The following is an 11,882-nucleotide window of genomic DNA, read 5'->3' as shown; positions in this document are numbered from 1 at the left end:
GCCAGCCCTGTCAGAATCGAACCACGCTCACGTCCCCCGCAGCATCCTCCCCAACAATCCACCTCTCGTCCCCCGCGAGCGCCGCGCCCTTTAGGACCGTCTTCCACATGTCGTCCTCGAATTGCGTCTCGCACCGCACCGCCGCCTCGGCACCTGCGGCGAGGGCGCTGCCGCCCACGTTCACGCTGACGGTCTCCATCGTGAAGCACTGCCTGCCGCAAACCCTGACACCCGCGGCGGCGTCCACCGACTCAGCGACGGTGAGATAGGGAAACTCCTCATGGCGCCAGCAGGGGGCCCGCCCGGGCCATGTCGGCTCAGCGTCGGCGGCGGTGGTCTGGGGCGGCGCCCGGGCAGCGGGGCAAAAGGAACTCTCGGCGTCGCCGTCTGCGCCGCACTCGTGGACCCACCGCGGTCCGGTCCCGGAGAGCGGAATGCCGACACTACGTACCGTGTGTCGCGCCGGGGGGTTCTCGGAGGCGTGTGGGCCCGAGGACCAGAGGTGGTCTTCCTCCTGGACGAAGACGTGGCCAGCGACCCGTCTCATTTCTTCCCCGCCGTCGTCATCGGCGTCGAACACATCAAGGGCGAGCTTCATCAGCCGCGGCGTGTTGAGCTGCCTTACGCCCCAATGGTCCAGCTCGCCGTTCGTGAGGCGGAGGACGACGTCGGGACCCGGGTCCAGGGACGGCCTGTGCGAAGATGACGGGTCAAGGCTGGGTCTGTAGGGGGAGGGCCCGTTGAGTGACCACACGACGAGGCGCTCGAGGGGGTCGTCCTCGCCCCAGGGAGAGCGGGTGGGCTGGTGGGCGAAGAGGGCGTAGTGGGTTGCGTTGTGGGTTGAGAAGACGCGGTCTTGCGCAAGGATGGGGAGGCCCAGGTAGTGCATCTTCCATTCCGAGCGGAATGTGACCACGGGGGCTTTTTTGCCGGTTGCTCCGTCTCCCCTCTCGTCTGTCACTGATGGCTCACCGCTTGCTTCGCGGGTTCCTGGCGGCTTGCCATCCCGGGAGCGACGATGATAGAGAGGCGAGGAGACGGCGGCCACGTCGAAGGCCGTGGCGAAGTGCCGATGTGCGACCTCACCCTCGTTCAGGGGATGGAATCCCTGCGTCTCGGCCCATTCGATTACGAGGATGCCCTGGGCGAGGCGCACTCGGCGGACAACTTTCTCCGTCCAGTCAAAGGGGACTATCGACTCGTCACCCGAGTCCAGGTCCAAAGCCCTCAGGACCGGGGCTTCCGAAGACGCCGAAGCTGGGGATGCGGATGCGGAAGAGGAAGGCAGCGAGGGATACGGGTTCTGAGGAGGCGTCGTGACGGATACGTCAGGCGGGGAAGGGGCTACAGGGGCCGGAGAAGGATACACGAGCACGCCCTCGGCGCATGTCCAGTTCGGGTCCGGGAGTTGGAGGGGCGCCAGGTGGATGTCGACGCAGAGGTGGCGGGCCCAGGGTTCAAAGCGGCGGAGAGGAGGCGACGGCGGCAGAATCGGGATCTTGGTGAGAGAGTGGAATGCCGCCCTCGAGAGGTTGTGATAACGCCGGGCCACGGAGGTGAAGAGGGCAGGCCAGTCCGGCTCCGGTTCGGTTACGGCTTCGACGCTCCCCGTCGGTGGTGCTTTCCGTCCCGGCTGTCCGCTTCCCTGGTACGAGCGCCGGTGTTCTCGGGACCGCAAGAGTCGGCATTCCAAGGACCTGGCGAAGAAGACGTGGAGGAGGGCCCGCGAGAGGTCCGGTCTCGTGAGGGCAGCGTGGGACGCGTGGGAGACGAGGCGGTGGAGGACGATCTCGCGTGGGGTGAGGAGGGAGAGGATCTCGAGGAAAAGGGTGTCGGGGAGGTCTGTCAGCTGGAACATAGTTTGTTTCTTTTTTTTCTTTTCTTAAAGATGTTGTGATGGCACGGTTTGATCGTCCCGGCGGCCATCTGTCAAAGTGCGGCCTGGGTGTAGAATTAGGTCCGGATGAGGTCCAGCATAACGTCATTTAGAGTCGCGCCAATGGAGTGTTCTCTTGGTACGCTGCGGGAAATACGAACAATGATTTGACGATTCATTTGATTCCCACGGTCACCGAGAAAATAAAAGACTGCAGCTGGTAACTCAATCTACCGCCGCTGATGGGAGTTTCGTGGCATGTTCGATGTCGGATGGGCGTTGCACGGAATCGGCCGTACGAGTCTAAACTCAAGAGGTACCGCGGCCTCTTCTCTTACTAAGACTCCGCAAATAAACTCACAACATATCCGGTCGAATACCAAATTCTCGGTCAAGATGCATTTTGTGTCTCATGTCAAACAGTCTTATGAGCGTGATTGATTTGTTGGCTATCCCACCCAGTGTTTTGCAGCCTCAGCGGTCACGATACACATTTCGGTATTTTGCTCGCCAAGCCGTGTCATTTTCAGCCCGCCGTGCCTACTTACGATGAACACCATAAAAACAGAAAGAAAAAACGACCAATTCCAGATTACATGCTCAGATTTTTCGTTCGGTGAGTTCTTTGAACTGGGTCTCTAGAAGCCCAGGCCCTGATAGACTTGTCTCCTGCGACCTAGGTACGCACCACTGATGCCCGGTCCTTTCCAAATCACGTCGGCACCAATACTCATGAGTGAGTCGGCATCGCGACGTCGGCCTTTTGCGAAATCGCGTCTGCGCTCTGCCAAAGTGTGGTGACTGTCTTGGCCTGTGTGTAGAAGCTGATTCCCGGTCTCCCGTAGAAAGTGTTTGCGCCGCCGCCGGCAACACTCTTTTTGTTGCCGGTGAAGGAGAACATGGGCAAGGGGACGGGGATGGGCACGTTGATGCCGATCTGGCCGGCCTCAATGTTGCGGCGGAAGGCCTCCGCTGTGGCGCCGGAGCGGGTGAAGATAGCCGTGCCGTTGCCGTACTCGTTCTTGTTGATCAGGTCGATGGCCTCGTCGAGCGTCTCGACGTTGAGGCAGACCAGGACGGGCCCAAAGATCTCCTCCGTGTAGCACTTCATGTCGGGCGTCACATCAGTGATGATGGTGGGAGCAACCCAGTTGCCGTTGGGGTACTTGGCGGGCTTGAAACCGCGCCCGTCGAGGAGGATGGTGGCGCCCTCGTCCTCGGCGCTCTGGATCAGACTCTCGATACGCTGCTTGCTGTGAGGGGAGATGACGGGGCCGAGGTCGGCGCCTTCCTCGAAACCACCGTCGACCTTGAGCTTCTTGGCCAGCTCGGCCAGCTCGGGGAGCCACTCCTTGGTCTCGCCGACAAGCACCAACGTGCTGAGGGCCATGCAGCGCTGTCCGGCGGCGCCGAATGCTGCGCCGACGACGCTGTTGAGGAAGTGGTTCTTGTTGCAGTCCGGCAGGACGGCGGCGTGATTCTTGGCGCCCAAGTTGGCCTGCACGCGCTTGCCGTGGGCGGAGCCCTTGTTGAAGATGTACTCGCCGGCCTTGTTGCCACCGACGAAGCTCACGGCCTTGATGACCGGGTCCTCGAGGATGAAGTCGACCGTCTTGTGGGCGCCGTGGACGATGTTGACCACGCCGTCGGGGAAGCCGGCCTTCTGTGCCAGCTCGGCGATGATCATGGCCGCGCCGGGGTCCCGCTCCGAGGGCTTCAGGATGAGGGTGTTGCCGGTAACGGTCGCGATGGGGATGCACCAGAGGGGGATCATGGCAGGGAAGTCTAGACGACATTAGCTTCGCCCCAATGCTTGTTTTGTTCCGGCATACGCCGACAGGGATCACACTCACTAAAGGGGCAGATGGCAGCCACAACACCCAACGGCTCGCGGTAGCTCCTCGTCTCCATATCCTTAGCGACCTCCAGCACCTCGCCCTTCAACAGCTCGGGCGCACCGCAGGCGGCCTCGGCAACCTGCAGGCCGCGAAGTACGTCGCCCTTGGCGTCGGCAAACGTCTTGCCCTGCTCAAGGGTGATGCTCGCGGCCAGGCGGTCCCAGTTTTCGCGGATGAGTGCGACGAACTTGAACATGATCTGCTGGCGGGCCAGCACGCTCATGGCGCGCCAGGCGGGGAAGGCCTTCTCGGCCGAGTCGACGGCGGCCTGCAGCTCCTCGGTGGTCATTTGCGGCACGCGGGTGACGAGGTTATTGGTGGCTGGGTCGTGCAGGTCGATGAAGTCGGTGGCGCTGGAGCTCACGAACTTGTTGTTGAGGAAATAAGGGGTGTCCTCGGGCTTCGCGATCTTTTCGTGCGTCTTGACGTACGACTCGGCCGTCGAGGCCAGGGCGGCGTTGAGGTGCCGCGCTGTGGCGTGTATCCTCCTCGCCGCGACGGCAGAGGCGGACGAGCTGGAGGATGTCATGGTCTTTGCTGAAGACAGGAGTGAGGGCCGGGCAAGGGATGCTCCAGAAGTTCGGCCAGCTCCGGCAGTAATGCCTCGAGAGATGGCTCGGCGCATTGTAAAAGAGAGGGAGGAGGAGCAGGAAAGGGGCGAGAGGAAATAGGTGTGTAGAAGAGTCAACGGGGAGAGCAATTGGGGCAATCAGAAACGAATAGCGCTACACGCTGCGCAGGTCTGTCCGATCCGTCTCAAACTACCTAATGGATGACCAGCCACTTTCAACCGAGAGAGACTGACGGCGCCCGGAGGAGAGCGACATCGTAGTCCCTTATAAAGTCCTCCCCCCAGGAACTCGGCGAGCTCCCAGAATGTGGGGAAACGCGTAAGGTGGGGTAAAGATAACACCTACGGTTACACTGCTGCACTCCCAAATCCCTGCCCAGGCTCTCTCCCCAAGGAGCTGCCACCGACGCCGGCCCCAATGCCGCCTTTTGCCGAGGGGATCCGTGCTGGGAGTAGCGAGCGTCAGGCGTGGGCGCTCTCTGAGGGCGTAAACAGCGTAAACAGCGTGTCACATTTGCGGGGAGGAAAGCAGCGGCAAGGTGGATCTCAGCCCTTCATTGCACCCGCCCCCCCGATACCAACTACAGTTGGCCGCGGAAACTTGCTGTATTTCGTCCAACGCGATAAACCAAGAGATATGTAGATGCAGACACAAATGCTGTCACTTGGTACACGAAACGTGAAAACAGCACGCCCACTTTGTTTGGTCAATCCCTTCTTCTTTTGTTTTCAGTAGCTACCTAGAATACACCTACGCCATGCTCTCTGTCTGTGCCCCAACGGGCCCAAAAACAGACGAAATGAGGGAGAGTAACTGAAAAAAAAGCAGCATCCGTGTTTCTCTTTGGTCCTGATATCACCCTGGTGCCGTATGGGCACGAGACCTGTGGCCTTCTGGCCTTTTTATCGCCGCCGACAATATCAAAGAGAAAGCGAGCTAATTCATAATTCCATCTCGAGCCACTCCCGTCTAAGACGAGCTACGAGTGTTGCGCTTGGTAGCATCCTTCGCGACGTCAGCGCCAGAGGCAATAGCCTTGGAAGCCTTGTCCTTGACGTCCTTGGCCTTGTCCTTGGCGTCGGCGGCAGCCTTCTTGGCGGCAGGAGGAGCACCGCCGGAGCTGGCGAGGCCGACAATGATGGCGATGATAGTGACGAGAAGGGCACCGATACCTCCGGCGACCTCAGGAACAAACTTGACGGCCTGGATGGGGTCCTTCTGGGCAATGGTGATGAAGAGATCGAGCTTCTCCTTGATGAAGTGGACGGGGTCGTCGAGGAACTTGAGGTCGCTGGGCGACTTCGGCTTCTCAGCCTCCTTGGGCTTGTCGGCGAGCTCGGCGAGCTGCTCAATGGGGTGCTTCTCCTTGAAGGTCTCCTCAGCGAGCTTGGCGGCGTCCTCGACGGAGTGGCCAATGTAGATGTTGTCGAAGAGGATGTCGTTCTGCATGGTCCAGATCTCAAAGCCAATCTGTTGGTTCATCCGTTAGCAACGAGCGCTCTTAACACCCATCATGGATTCTCGGATATACTTACAGCGCCCATGGGCTCGAAGTTGGCGGGGGTCTTGTCCTCGTAGTAGTCGGGGTTCTTGATCTTACGGGGAGCCCAGACGCCCTTGTAGGCAGGGTTGTCGATGTAAGGCGCGGTCCACTTGCCCTTGTAGTCGGGGTTCTTCTTCAAAGGCTTGGTCCAGGGACCACAGCCAGAGGCCTCAGTGCACTTGGGGTTGGGGACAGTAGGGGCGACCCAGTCACCGTCCTCCTCGTCATCCCAGTCCTCGGGCTTCTGGGCCTCGGGGTCGGGAATGGTGAGGGGCTCATCCTCAAGCCAGTCCTCAGGCTTGGTAGCCTCCTCGTCGACGATCTCGAAGGGCGCGTCCTCATCCCAGTCCTCGGGCTTCTTGGCCTCGGGGTCGGCGATACGGGCCTCATCAACCCAGTCCTCAGGCTTGGAGTCCTTGGGGTCGTCAATCTCCTTCTCAGGGTTGACAGAGGGGGAGAAGTCCTCAAGGAGGGAGCCGGTCTTGACCTGCTCGCCGTTCTGCTGGATGATGAAGGTGTTGTTGGGGTGGACAATAAGGGTGTAGAGCTCAGTGGTCTTGACAATGCGAGCAGTGGGGGGGGCAGTGAGGTGCTTCTCCTCATACTCGCCCGTCTTGGGGTTCTTGTGGTTGAAGATGAAGTGGACCTTGTTGGTGTGGCCGCACTTATCGGGACCAAACATGATCACATAGGGAGTGGCGTTGGAGAACTCCTCCTGGTGAAGAGCCTTGTTCTCGCGAAGGAGCTTGAGGTAAGCACCACCACACTCGAGGCCGTCTGAAAGAGATAAATGTCAGCGTTGCTGATGGGCTGGCTTGGCGCATGAAAGCAAGGGAGCAGGAAACTCACTCTGAAGCTTGACCTCATACTGGACAACCAGAGTCTTGCCCTTGTTGTCAATCTTCTTGGGGAACTTGGCTGAGATGGCGTGGTGAGCGGCGGGGTTCTTGACAACAAGACCCTTGTCGCCCTCAACGCCCTTGTAGACAGTGGGCTCCTCAACAGCCCACTCGCCAACGTAGGCCCATTCCTCATCGTCCTTGGAGTCCTTCTTGGCGTGGGAGGGTCTCCAGCGAGACTCCCAGTCGTCGGTGAACTGCTCAAGGAAGGGGGCCTTGAGGGTGGTAGGCTGTGTAAAAGAACATTGTCAGATGCTTGTTTACCATCGATTGCTGACTGAGGGGGCAGGTGCACAGAAGGCTGGAGAAATGGTCCCGGCTCAGTCCAGTAGGCAGTGAGCTCATGCGCCAGGCACTACTAGATCGCAGCGCAGAAGCAGCGAGGGGGTCTATCCAGAGCAACAAAGGGGACTGGGCACCAAAGGGTAAAGGGCGAAACGTACAGTAAAGGTAGCCAGCTTAGGGGCAACAGAGGTGGCAGACTCAGCGGCAGTCGAGGTCTTGTCCTCACTCAGGACCTTCTGGGCATCGTCGGCGTAGGCACTGCCAGCAAGCAGGGCTGCAGCAGAGAACGCAGCAGCGTTGAACTTCATGATGGGCGAAGGGAGTATTGATGTCGCGACTTCAATAGGTAAAGGTAGTTCAGGTCGGTGACTGGAAGGGGGGGAAAGTAGCGTTCAAGCTATTGGGTTGAGAGGGAGAGGCTGTCAATTGAATGACAAGGAAAGAGTTGCTCCCAGCGCGATGGATGGTGAGGGTTGGAGTGTTTCGAGGAGGAGTTTCCCAAGGAGAGGGAAAAGAGTTTCGGAAGAAGGAATGGGGCGAGGAAGGCGCCAGATTTATCAGTCTGTGAGGCAGGTGCTCTTCTGCGGGTTGTGCTCAACGTGTCCTTTTTTTGTAGTGAAAGGTGCACCAGGACGAGCACCAGCTAGGGAAGAGCTTACTATCGCTCTCTTGGGAGAAGGTGAGGCAGGGACTCCGGGCCAATCAAGTCGCTATAAAACTGCAGTTCTGGAGCAGCCTAGCAGTAGGACTAGCAGCAGGAGCAGCAGCAGCAGCAGCAGTTGCCGTGGTCTGTGTGCACGTTTCCAGGGGTTATCGGGGTAGCACGGTTGCTGCTACCCACTGCACCAATACGAAAGCGCCGTGGTACCTTTTTCAGTGGGCTGCTTGTTGAACTCAATGAACTGCGGACTGGGAGGCTGTGGCTAAGAAAAGTGCGGGGGCCCTTGGCCAAAGGGAAAGGATCCACTGGGCCCTGGCAGTGGTTGAAAGGAGGGCGGATTCATGCTGCTTCGACGGGCTTCCAAACCTGAGATGGTCAACCTGGCTAAGGAACCAAGCTCCTCCCAGTCGCTGCGCTGCTTTGCTCTATTTGCCCTACCAGTTACTCAGGAGGCCTGGACGTTGTGGAACATTGGAACCCATTCGATAGGCGACCTCATGCCCGCCATTTGCTTGTCAAGACCTGGATGGCGATGTTGGCGGCCGGTCCCGAGATGTCTCAAGATTGACTACAATGGTGCTGTAACGTGGCATTATACTTACTTTCTGCCGTCGCATGACACTTGGCCCTGGGAAGCTTTACTGCTGTATTGCAGTAGTGTCAGACAGACTGCGAAAGTGCACAGATATGCCTCGGCTAGAATTATTGATCAATGCCCTGATGACCACTGGCACCAGACAATCTCGGCCGGGCTTCAGCGTCTCAATCGATCGCTAGGCTTCTTCCATTTTGGGCAGGCGGGTTTGATGGTTTAATATTTGTTGGAGTCAGACGTCAATTGCACTTATTAATCGACTCATCGGCAATATGTCACGAAAGCTTCCCCTTTGACGTCCCCACTTGACGGAATTAATAGCGACATGGCACCCGCTGTCGTTAAAAGAGGTTAGGTGTCCTTTTCCCGCATCACCTGCAGGACTCCAAAATCAGCCTCAGCTAGGCCGGACTAGTCCCCTATTCTTTACCAGTGTGTCTCACCACTTCTTAACACATCTCTCACATCCTCCTGGCTCTCTTGCGTTTTCCGCCGCCGCTTAGCCTTGCCTGAGAGCGTCGGTTGCAATTGGACTGCGAGCTCGGATGGGTCCATAAGCATCGGACAGTGATAGCCCCTGTGTTCAACCAATGGAAGCGAGCCTCCTTCTCATGTGTGCTTCGTACAATGGCAAATCTAGGACTGGGGAGAGGAGCGTTCCGTGCCTTGCGTGCTTTACCATGTGGGGAAGATGACAGGCACCATGGCCGATTCAGCCTCACATGCATGTGGCTTGGGTAGAAATTTTCTGGAGCCTTTTTGAGTGAGTAACAACTGGTATGGTTCAGTAAGTGAACCGTCCCACCGCCACAATAGCGTTGCGCGTATTTGAATCCGTTGTTCACTTCGGACGGATAAACTAGAGCAATATTTCGTCCGAAATAACACCACTTCATTTGGTCTCTTTTGCCTCAGCTAGAGCTGCAACATCTGGTCCATCGGTACCCTGTCTGCCATTTCACGCGAACCCACCCCTCACCTCAGCCCTCATCCACGATGGCGTCCGTCAGTGAGATTCAAAACCCCGACCAGCTCGTCACCTCAGACGACCCAGAGCACCCGGCAAACCTCATCCCTTCTCTGTGCGCAAAGTTCTGGACCCTTGGCTGGGTCACAGGCACCGGTGGTGGCTGTTCCATCCGAGATGAGTAAGTGTGAAGCCGGGCCCTGCAACCCCGCGATGTTGTTATGTTTGCTCTGAGCAAGATATCTTGCAATCTCACACTTATACAACCCATACTTGAGGGGACCGCAAACACCGCACATCACTTCCACAAATTTGCCTAACCAAACCAATCACCCAACCACCCCATACTCACAAACATCATACAAACCATGGCCATCACTTACACCTTCCCAGCGACCTCGTCTACCTCGCCCCCTCAGGCGTCCAGAAGGAACTCATGAAGGCCGAGGACATCTACGTCCTCTCCCTCGCCGCCCAGGAGTCTTCCCTCAAGAACCGCATCTACCTGCGTTCGCCGCCCTCCTACAAACCCTCGCAGTGCACCCCGCTCTTTCTCGCCGCCTTCACGCGGCGCGGCGCGGGCTGCTGCATCCACACGCACTCCCACTGGGCAGTCCTCGTTACCCTGATCCTCGAGTCCCGCGGTGCCGGCAACGACAAGCTCTTCGAGATCAACAACGTCGAGCAGATTAAGGGCTTCGGCAAAGGCTTCCAGAAGCAGGGCAACCTTGGCTACCACGACACCCTGCGCATCCCCGTCATCGAGAACACGGCCCACGAGGAGGACCTGACCGAGTTCCTCGAGGAGGCCATGGACAAGTACCCCGACACCTACGCCGTGCTGGTCCGGAGGCACGGCGTCTACGTATGGGGCGACAACGTCCACAAGGCGAAGACACAGTGCGAAAGGTGAGTTGCTGTTGGTGAACACGAGGTGTCCACTGCAGAGAAACAGAAACCACACCACCCATATCCTTCCACCTCGGGACATCCCTTATCCCTTGTTCTTGATACCCCACGTATTCGTTGTCTTGGGAAGAAGCGCAGAGATATGCTAACGGCGACGCTGTGTAGCCTGGACTACTTGTTCCAATTGGCCGTTGAGATGAAACAATTGGGAATCCCCTGGATCAGCGACGTTCCAGTTGTTAAGCCTACCAGAGTCTAGTCAGCATTGGGATTCAAGGGAAAGTAACTAGGTAAAACGGTCTCGTGACGTCACTCTCACTTGATCAACACGGTGATAGGCGTAACTTTGACATATGTCTTGACCCGAATGAAGGCTGCCCACAGATCGAAATAGTCGTTGTCGTCGTCGTCGTACGTACGTACGTCGTGCATTGGCACCAAGTACACAAACCGCCCTCTAAGGAATTGTGCGCGGTCGGCCGGGCCGAGTGAGATGATATATGGGCAAGCGTAACAAACAAAGACAGGATCAGATAGTACGACGGTAAGCTTTAAGTCATAAGACGCACAGTTGAGAGACTAAGAAGGAGCTGGGGGTATTTTGAAATTGGCAGACGCCGTTATCCACTAGTACATTAACACATATCCATGTAACTGCCTGTTCGTTATTGACCACATATACAGCAAGCATCCCCCAAATGGTATATACCCCTCGCCCATGAATCCCAGTTCATCCAACACATCTCCTCATACCCCTTTTATTTCCCTCATCAAAATGCTAAAGCTGAACTTAAAGAAGGAGGGCGCCGATAATGCCGACAACACCGAAAGAGGCGGAGCCGATAAGGGCGGGGGCAGCGTTGGGAGTTGTCGCTCCGGTGGCGGCGGCATCAGTACCGGTGGCGGCGGAGCCAGACGCACGAGTAGCAGTGCCGAAAGCAGAGGCAGCGGCACCAGAGCCGGAGGCGGAGGCCGTGGCAGCACTGGCGCCACCGCTGGCGGCGGAGCCGGAGCCGGAGCCGGCGGTGGCAGCCGGGGTACCGCCGGCGCTGAAGAAGTACTGCTTGATGCAATTCTGAGAGCAGTCGGAGTACTTCTGGGTGTCCTCCGGGCTACCGTCACCCTGGTCGCAGGCGGCAACACAAGCAGTGGTCTGGTTTACCTGGCTCTCGTTGGGGTTGGGAACCTAAAGACGGCTCATGTTAGTGTTTTGCTTCTTTGTCATTTCCCTTCTGGCCTGTCTCTGGATCGTGTGCGCTTCCTCATACAAGCAAGGCTTGCATGAAAAAGACGCTTCTAGACCCACGTCCGGCGACCACATATGGAGGCAGGGGGTACCGTACAGAAATGCACTTGGACTGGCAGTTGACGTCGGTGGCAGGGCAGCCCTTAAGGCACTCGGTGATGACAGCCTGCTCAGAAGAGGCGGCGGAGACGGCAGTGCTGGTGGAAGTAGCCTGGGCGGAGGCCAGGATGGCGAGGGCGCCAGTGACGATGATGGAGGTGAAACGCATCTTGAAGTGTTGGTATGGTGGTATTATACGAAAGTATTAAGAATGTTGTAAGTTGTTGATAGTCGAGTATACACAGCGAGAGTAGGCGTTTTGAAACAGGCGTAGAGCAACGAATGGACAGCAGAGGCTAATGAGAGAGGAAAGAGAAAGAGGGACCAGGTGT

General features: G+C 57.8%; 5 protein-coding genes across 5 annotated transcripts; 1 reads left to right on the top strand and 4 right to left on the bottom strand.

Moving 5' to 3' along the window:
* Positions 1-10: 10 nt before the first annotated feature.
* Positions 11-2,141, bottom strand: CDEST_02954 (Putative F-box domain-containing protein; the record flags this gene model as incomplete). Its single annotated transcript, XM_062919113.1, has 1 exon — positions 11-2,141. Exon 1 carries the CDS (start codon positions 1,856-1,858, stop codon positions 11-13), a length of 1,848 nt encoding a protein of 615 aa, XP_062775164.1. The 5' UTR covers positions 1,859-2,141.
* A 127-nt stretch (positions 2,142-2,268) lies between these two features.
* Positions 2,269-4,655, bottom strand: CDEST_02953 (Putative methylmalonate-semialdehyde dehydrogenase, aldehyde dehydrogenase, cysteine active). Its single transcript, XM_062919112.1, has 2 exons — positions 3,730-4,655; positions 2,269-3,661 (listed from the first exon to the last, which is right to left on the bottom strand). The coding sequence occupies exons 1-2, from the start codon at positions 4,397-4,399 to the stop codon at positions 2,607-2,609; spliced, it is 1,725 nt and encodes a 574-aa protein (XP_062775163.1). The 5' UTR covers positions 4,400-4,655; the 3' UTR covers positions 2,269-2,606.
* Positions 4,656-5,046: 391 nt separating this feature from the next.
* On the bottom strand, positions 5,047-7,581 carry CDEST_02952 (Putative calreticulin/calnexin, concanavalin A-like lectin/glucanase domain superfamily). Its single transcript, XM_062919111.1, has 4 exons — positions 7,232-7,581; positions 6,739-7,018; positions 5,882-6,666; positions 5,047-5,816 (listed from the first exon to the last, which is right to left on the bottom strand). Exons 1-4 carry the CDS (start codon positions 7,379-7,381, stop codon positions 5,316-5,318), a joined length of 1,716 nt encoding a protein of 571 aa, XP_062775162.1. The 5' UTR covers positions 7,382-7,581; the 3' UTR covers positions 5,047-5,315.
* Positions 7,582-9,111: 1,530 nt separating this feature from the next.
* Positions 9,112-10,952, top strand: CDEST_02951 (Putative class II aldolase/adducin, methylthioribulose-1-phosphate dehydratase). Its single transcript, XM_062919110.1, has 3 exons — positions 9,112-9,477; positions 9,690-10,205; positions 10,371-10,952. The coding sequence occupies exons 1-3, from the start codon at positions 9,326-9,328 to the stop codon at positions 10,462-10,464; spliced, it is 762 nt and encodes a 253-aa protein (XP_062775161.1). The 5' UTR covers positions 9,112-9,325; the 3' UTR covers positions 10,465-10,952.
* A 1-nt stretch (position 10,953) lies between these two features.
* CDEST_02950 (uncharacterized protein) lies at positions 10,954-11,871 on the bottom strand. The gene is made up of 2 exons (XM_062919109.1): positions 11,549-11,871; positions 10,954-11,391 (listed from the first exon to the last, which is right to left on the bottom strand). The coding sequence occupies exons 1-2, from the start codon at positions 11,717-11,719 to the stop codon at positions 10,996-10,998; spliced, it is 567 nt and encodes a 188-aa protein (XP_062775160.1). The 5' UTR covers positions 11,720-11,871; the 3' UTR covers positions 10,954-10,995.
* Between the last annotated feature and the right edge of the window lie 11 nt (positions 11,872-11,882).

Source organism: Colletotrichum destructivum, chromosome 2 (genome assembly GCF_034447905.1).
Source record: "Colletotrichum destructivum chromosome 2, complete sequence".
NCBI classification, from domain to species: Eukaryota; Fungi; Ascomycota; class Sordariomycetes; order Glomerellales; family Glomerellaceae; genus Colletotrichum; species Colletotrichum destructivum.
The sequence above is the reverse complement of the archived record's forward strand: the minus strand, read 5'-3'. Positions and strand labels throughout refer to the sequence as shown.

What these genes read in the sequence shown, in the direction of transcription:
- CDEST_02950 (XM_062919109.1), bottom strand. Translation starts at nt 11,719, where the DNA reads ATGCGTTTCACCTCCATCATCGTCACTGGCGCCCTCGCCATCCTGGCC. An exon ending in GCCAGTCCAAGTGCATTTCT is followed by an intron (nt 11,392 to 11,548) that starts GTACGGTACCCC and finishes AGCCGTCTTTAG; the next exon opens with GTTCCCAACCCCAACGAGAG.
- CDEST_02953 (XM_062919112.1), bottom strand. Translation starts at nt 4,399, where the DNA reads ATGCGCCGAGCCATCTCTCGAGGCATTACTGCCGGAGCTGGCCGAACT. An exon ending in GGCTGCCATCTGCCCCTTTA is followed by an intron (nt 3,662 to 3,729) that starts GTGAGTGTGATC and finishes AATGTCGTCTAG; the next exon opens with ACTTCCCTGCCATGATCCCC.
- CDEST_02951 (XM_062919110.1), top strand. Translation starts at nt 9,326, where the DNA reads ATGGCGTCCGTCAGTGAGATTCAAAACCCCGACCAGCTCGTCACCTCA. An exon ending in GGCTGTTCCATCCGAGATGA is followed by an intron (nt 9,478 to 9,689) that starts GTAAGTGTGAAG and finishes ACACCTTCCCAG; the next exon opens with CGACCTCGTCTACCTCGCCC. An exon ending in GCGAAGACACAGTGCGAAAG is followed by an intron (nt 10,206 to 10,370) that starts GTGAGTTGCTGT and finishes GACGCTGTGTAG; the next exon opens with CCTGGACTACTTGTTCCAAT.
- CDEST_02952 (XM_062919111.1), bottom strand. Translation starts at nt 7,381, where the DNA reads ATGAAGTTCAACGCTGCTGCGTTCTCTGCTGCAGCCCTGCTTGCTGGC. An exon ending in CTAAGCTGGCTACCTTTACT is followed by an intron (nt 7,019 to 7,231) that starts GTACGTTTCGCC and finishes TCTTTTACACAG; the next exon opens with CCTACCACCCTCAAGGCCCC. An exon ending in ACTTCGAGCCCATGGGCGCT is followed by an intron (nt 5,817 to 5,881) that starts GTAAGTATATCC and finishes ATGAACCAACAG; the next exon opens with ATTGGCTTTGAGATCTGGAC.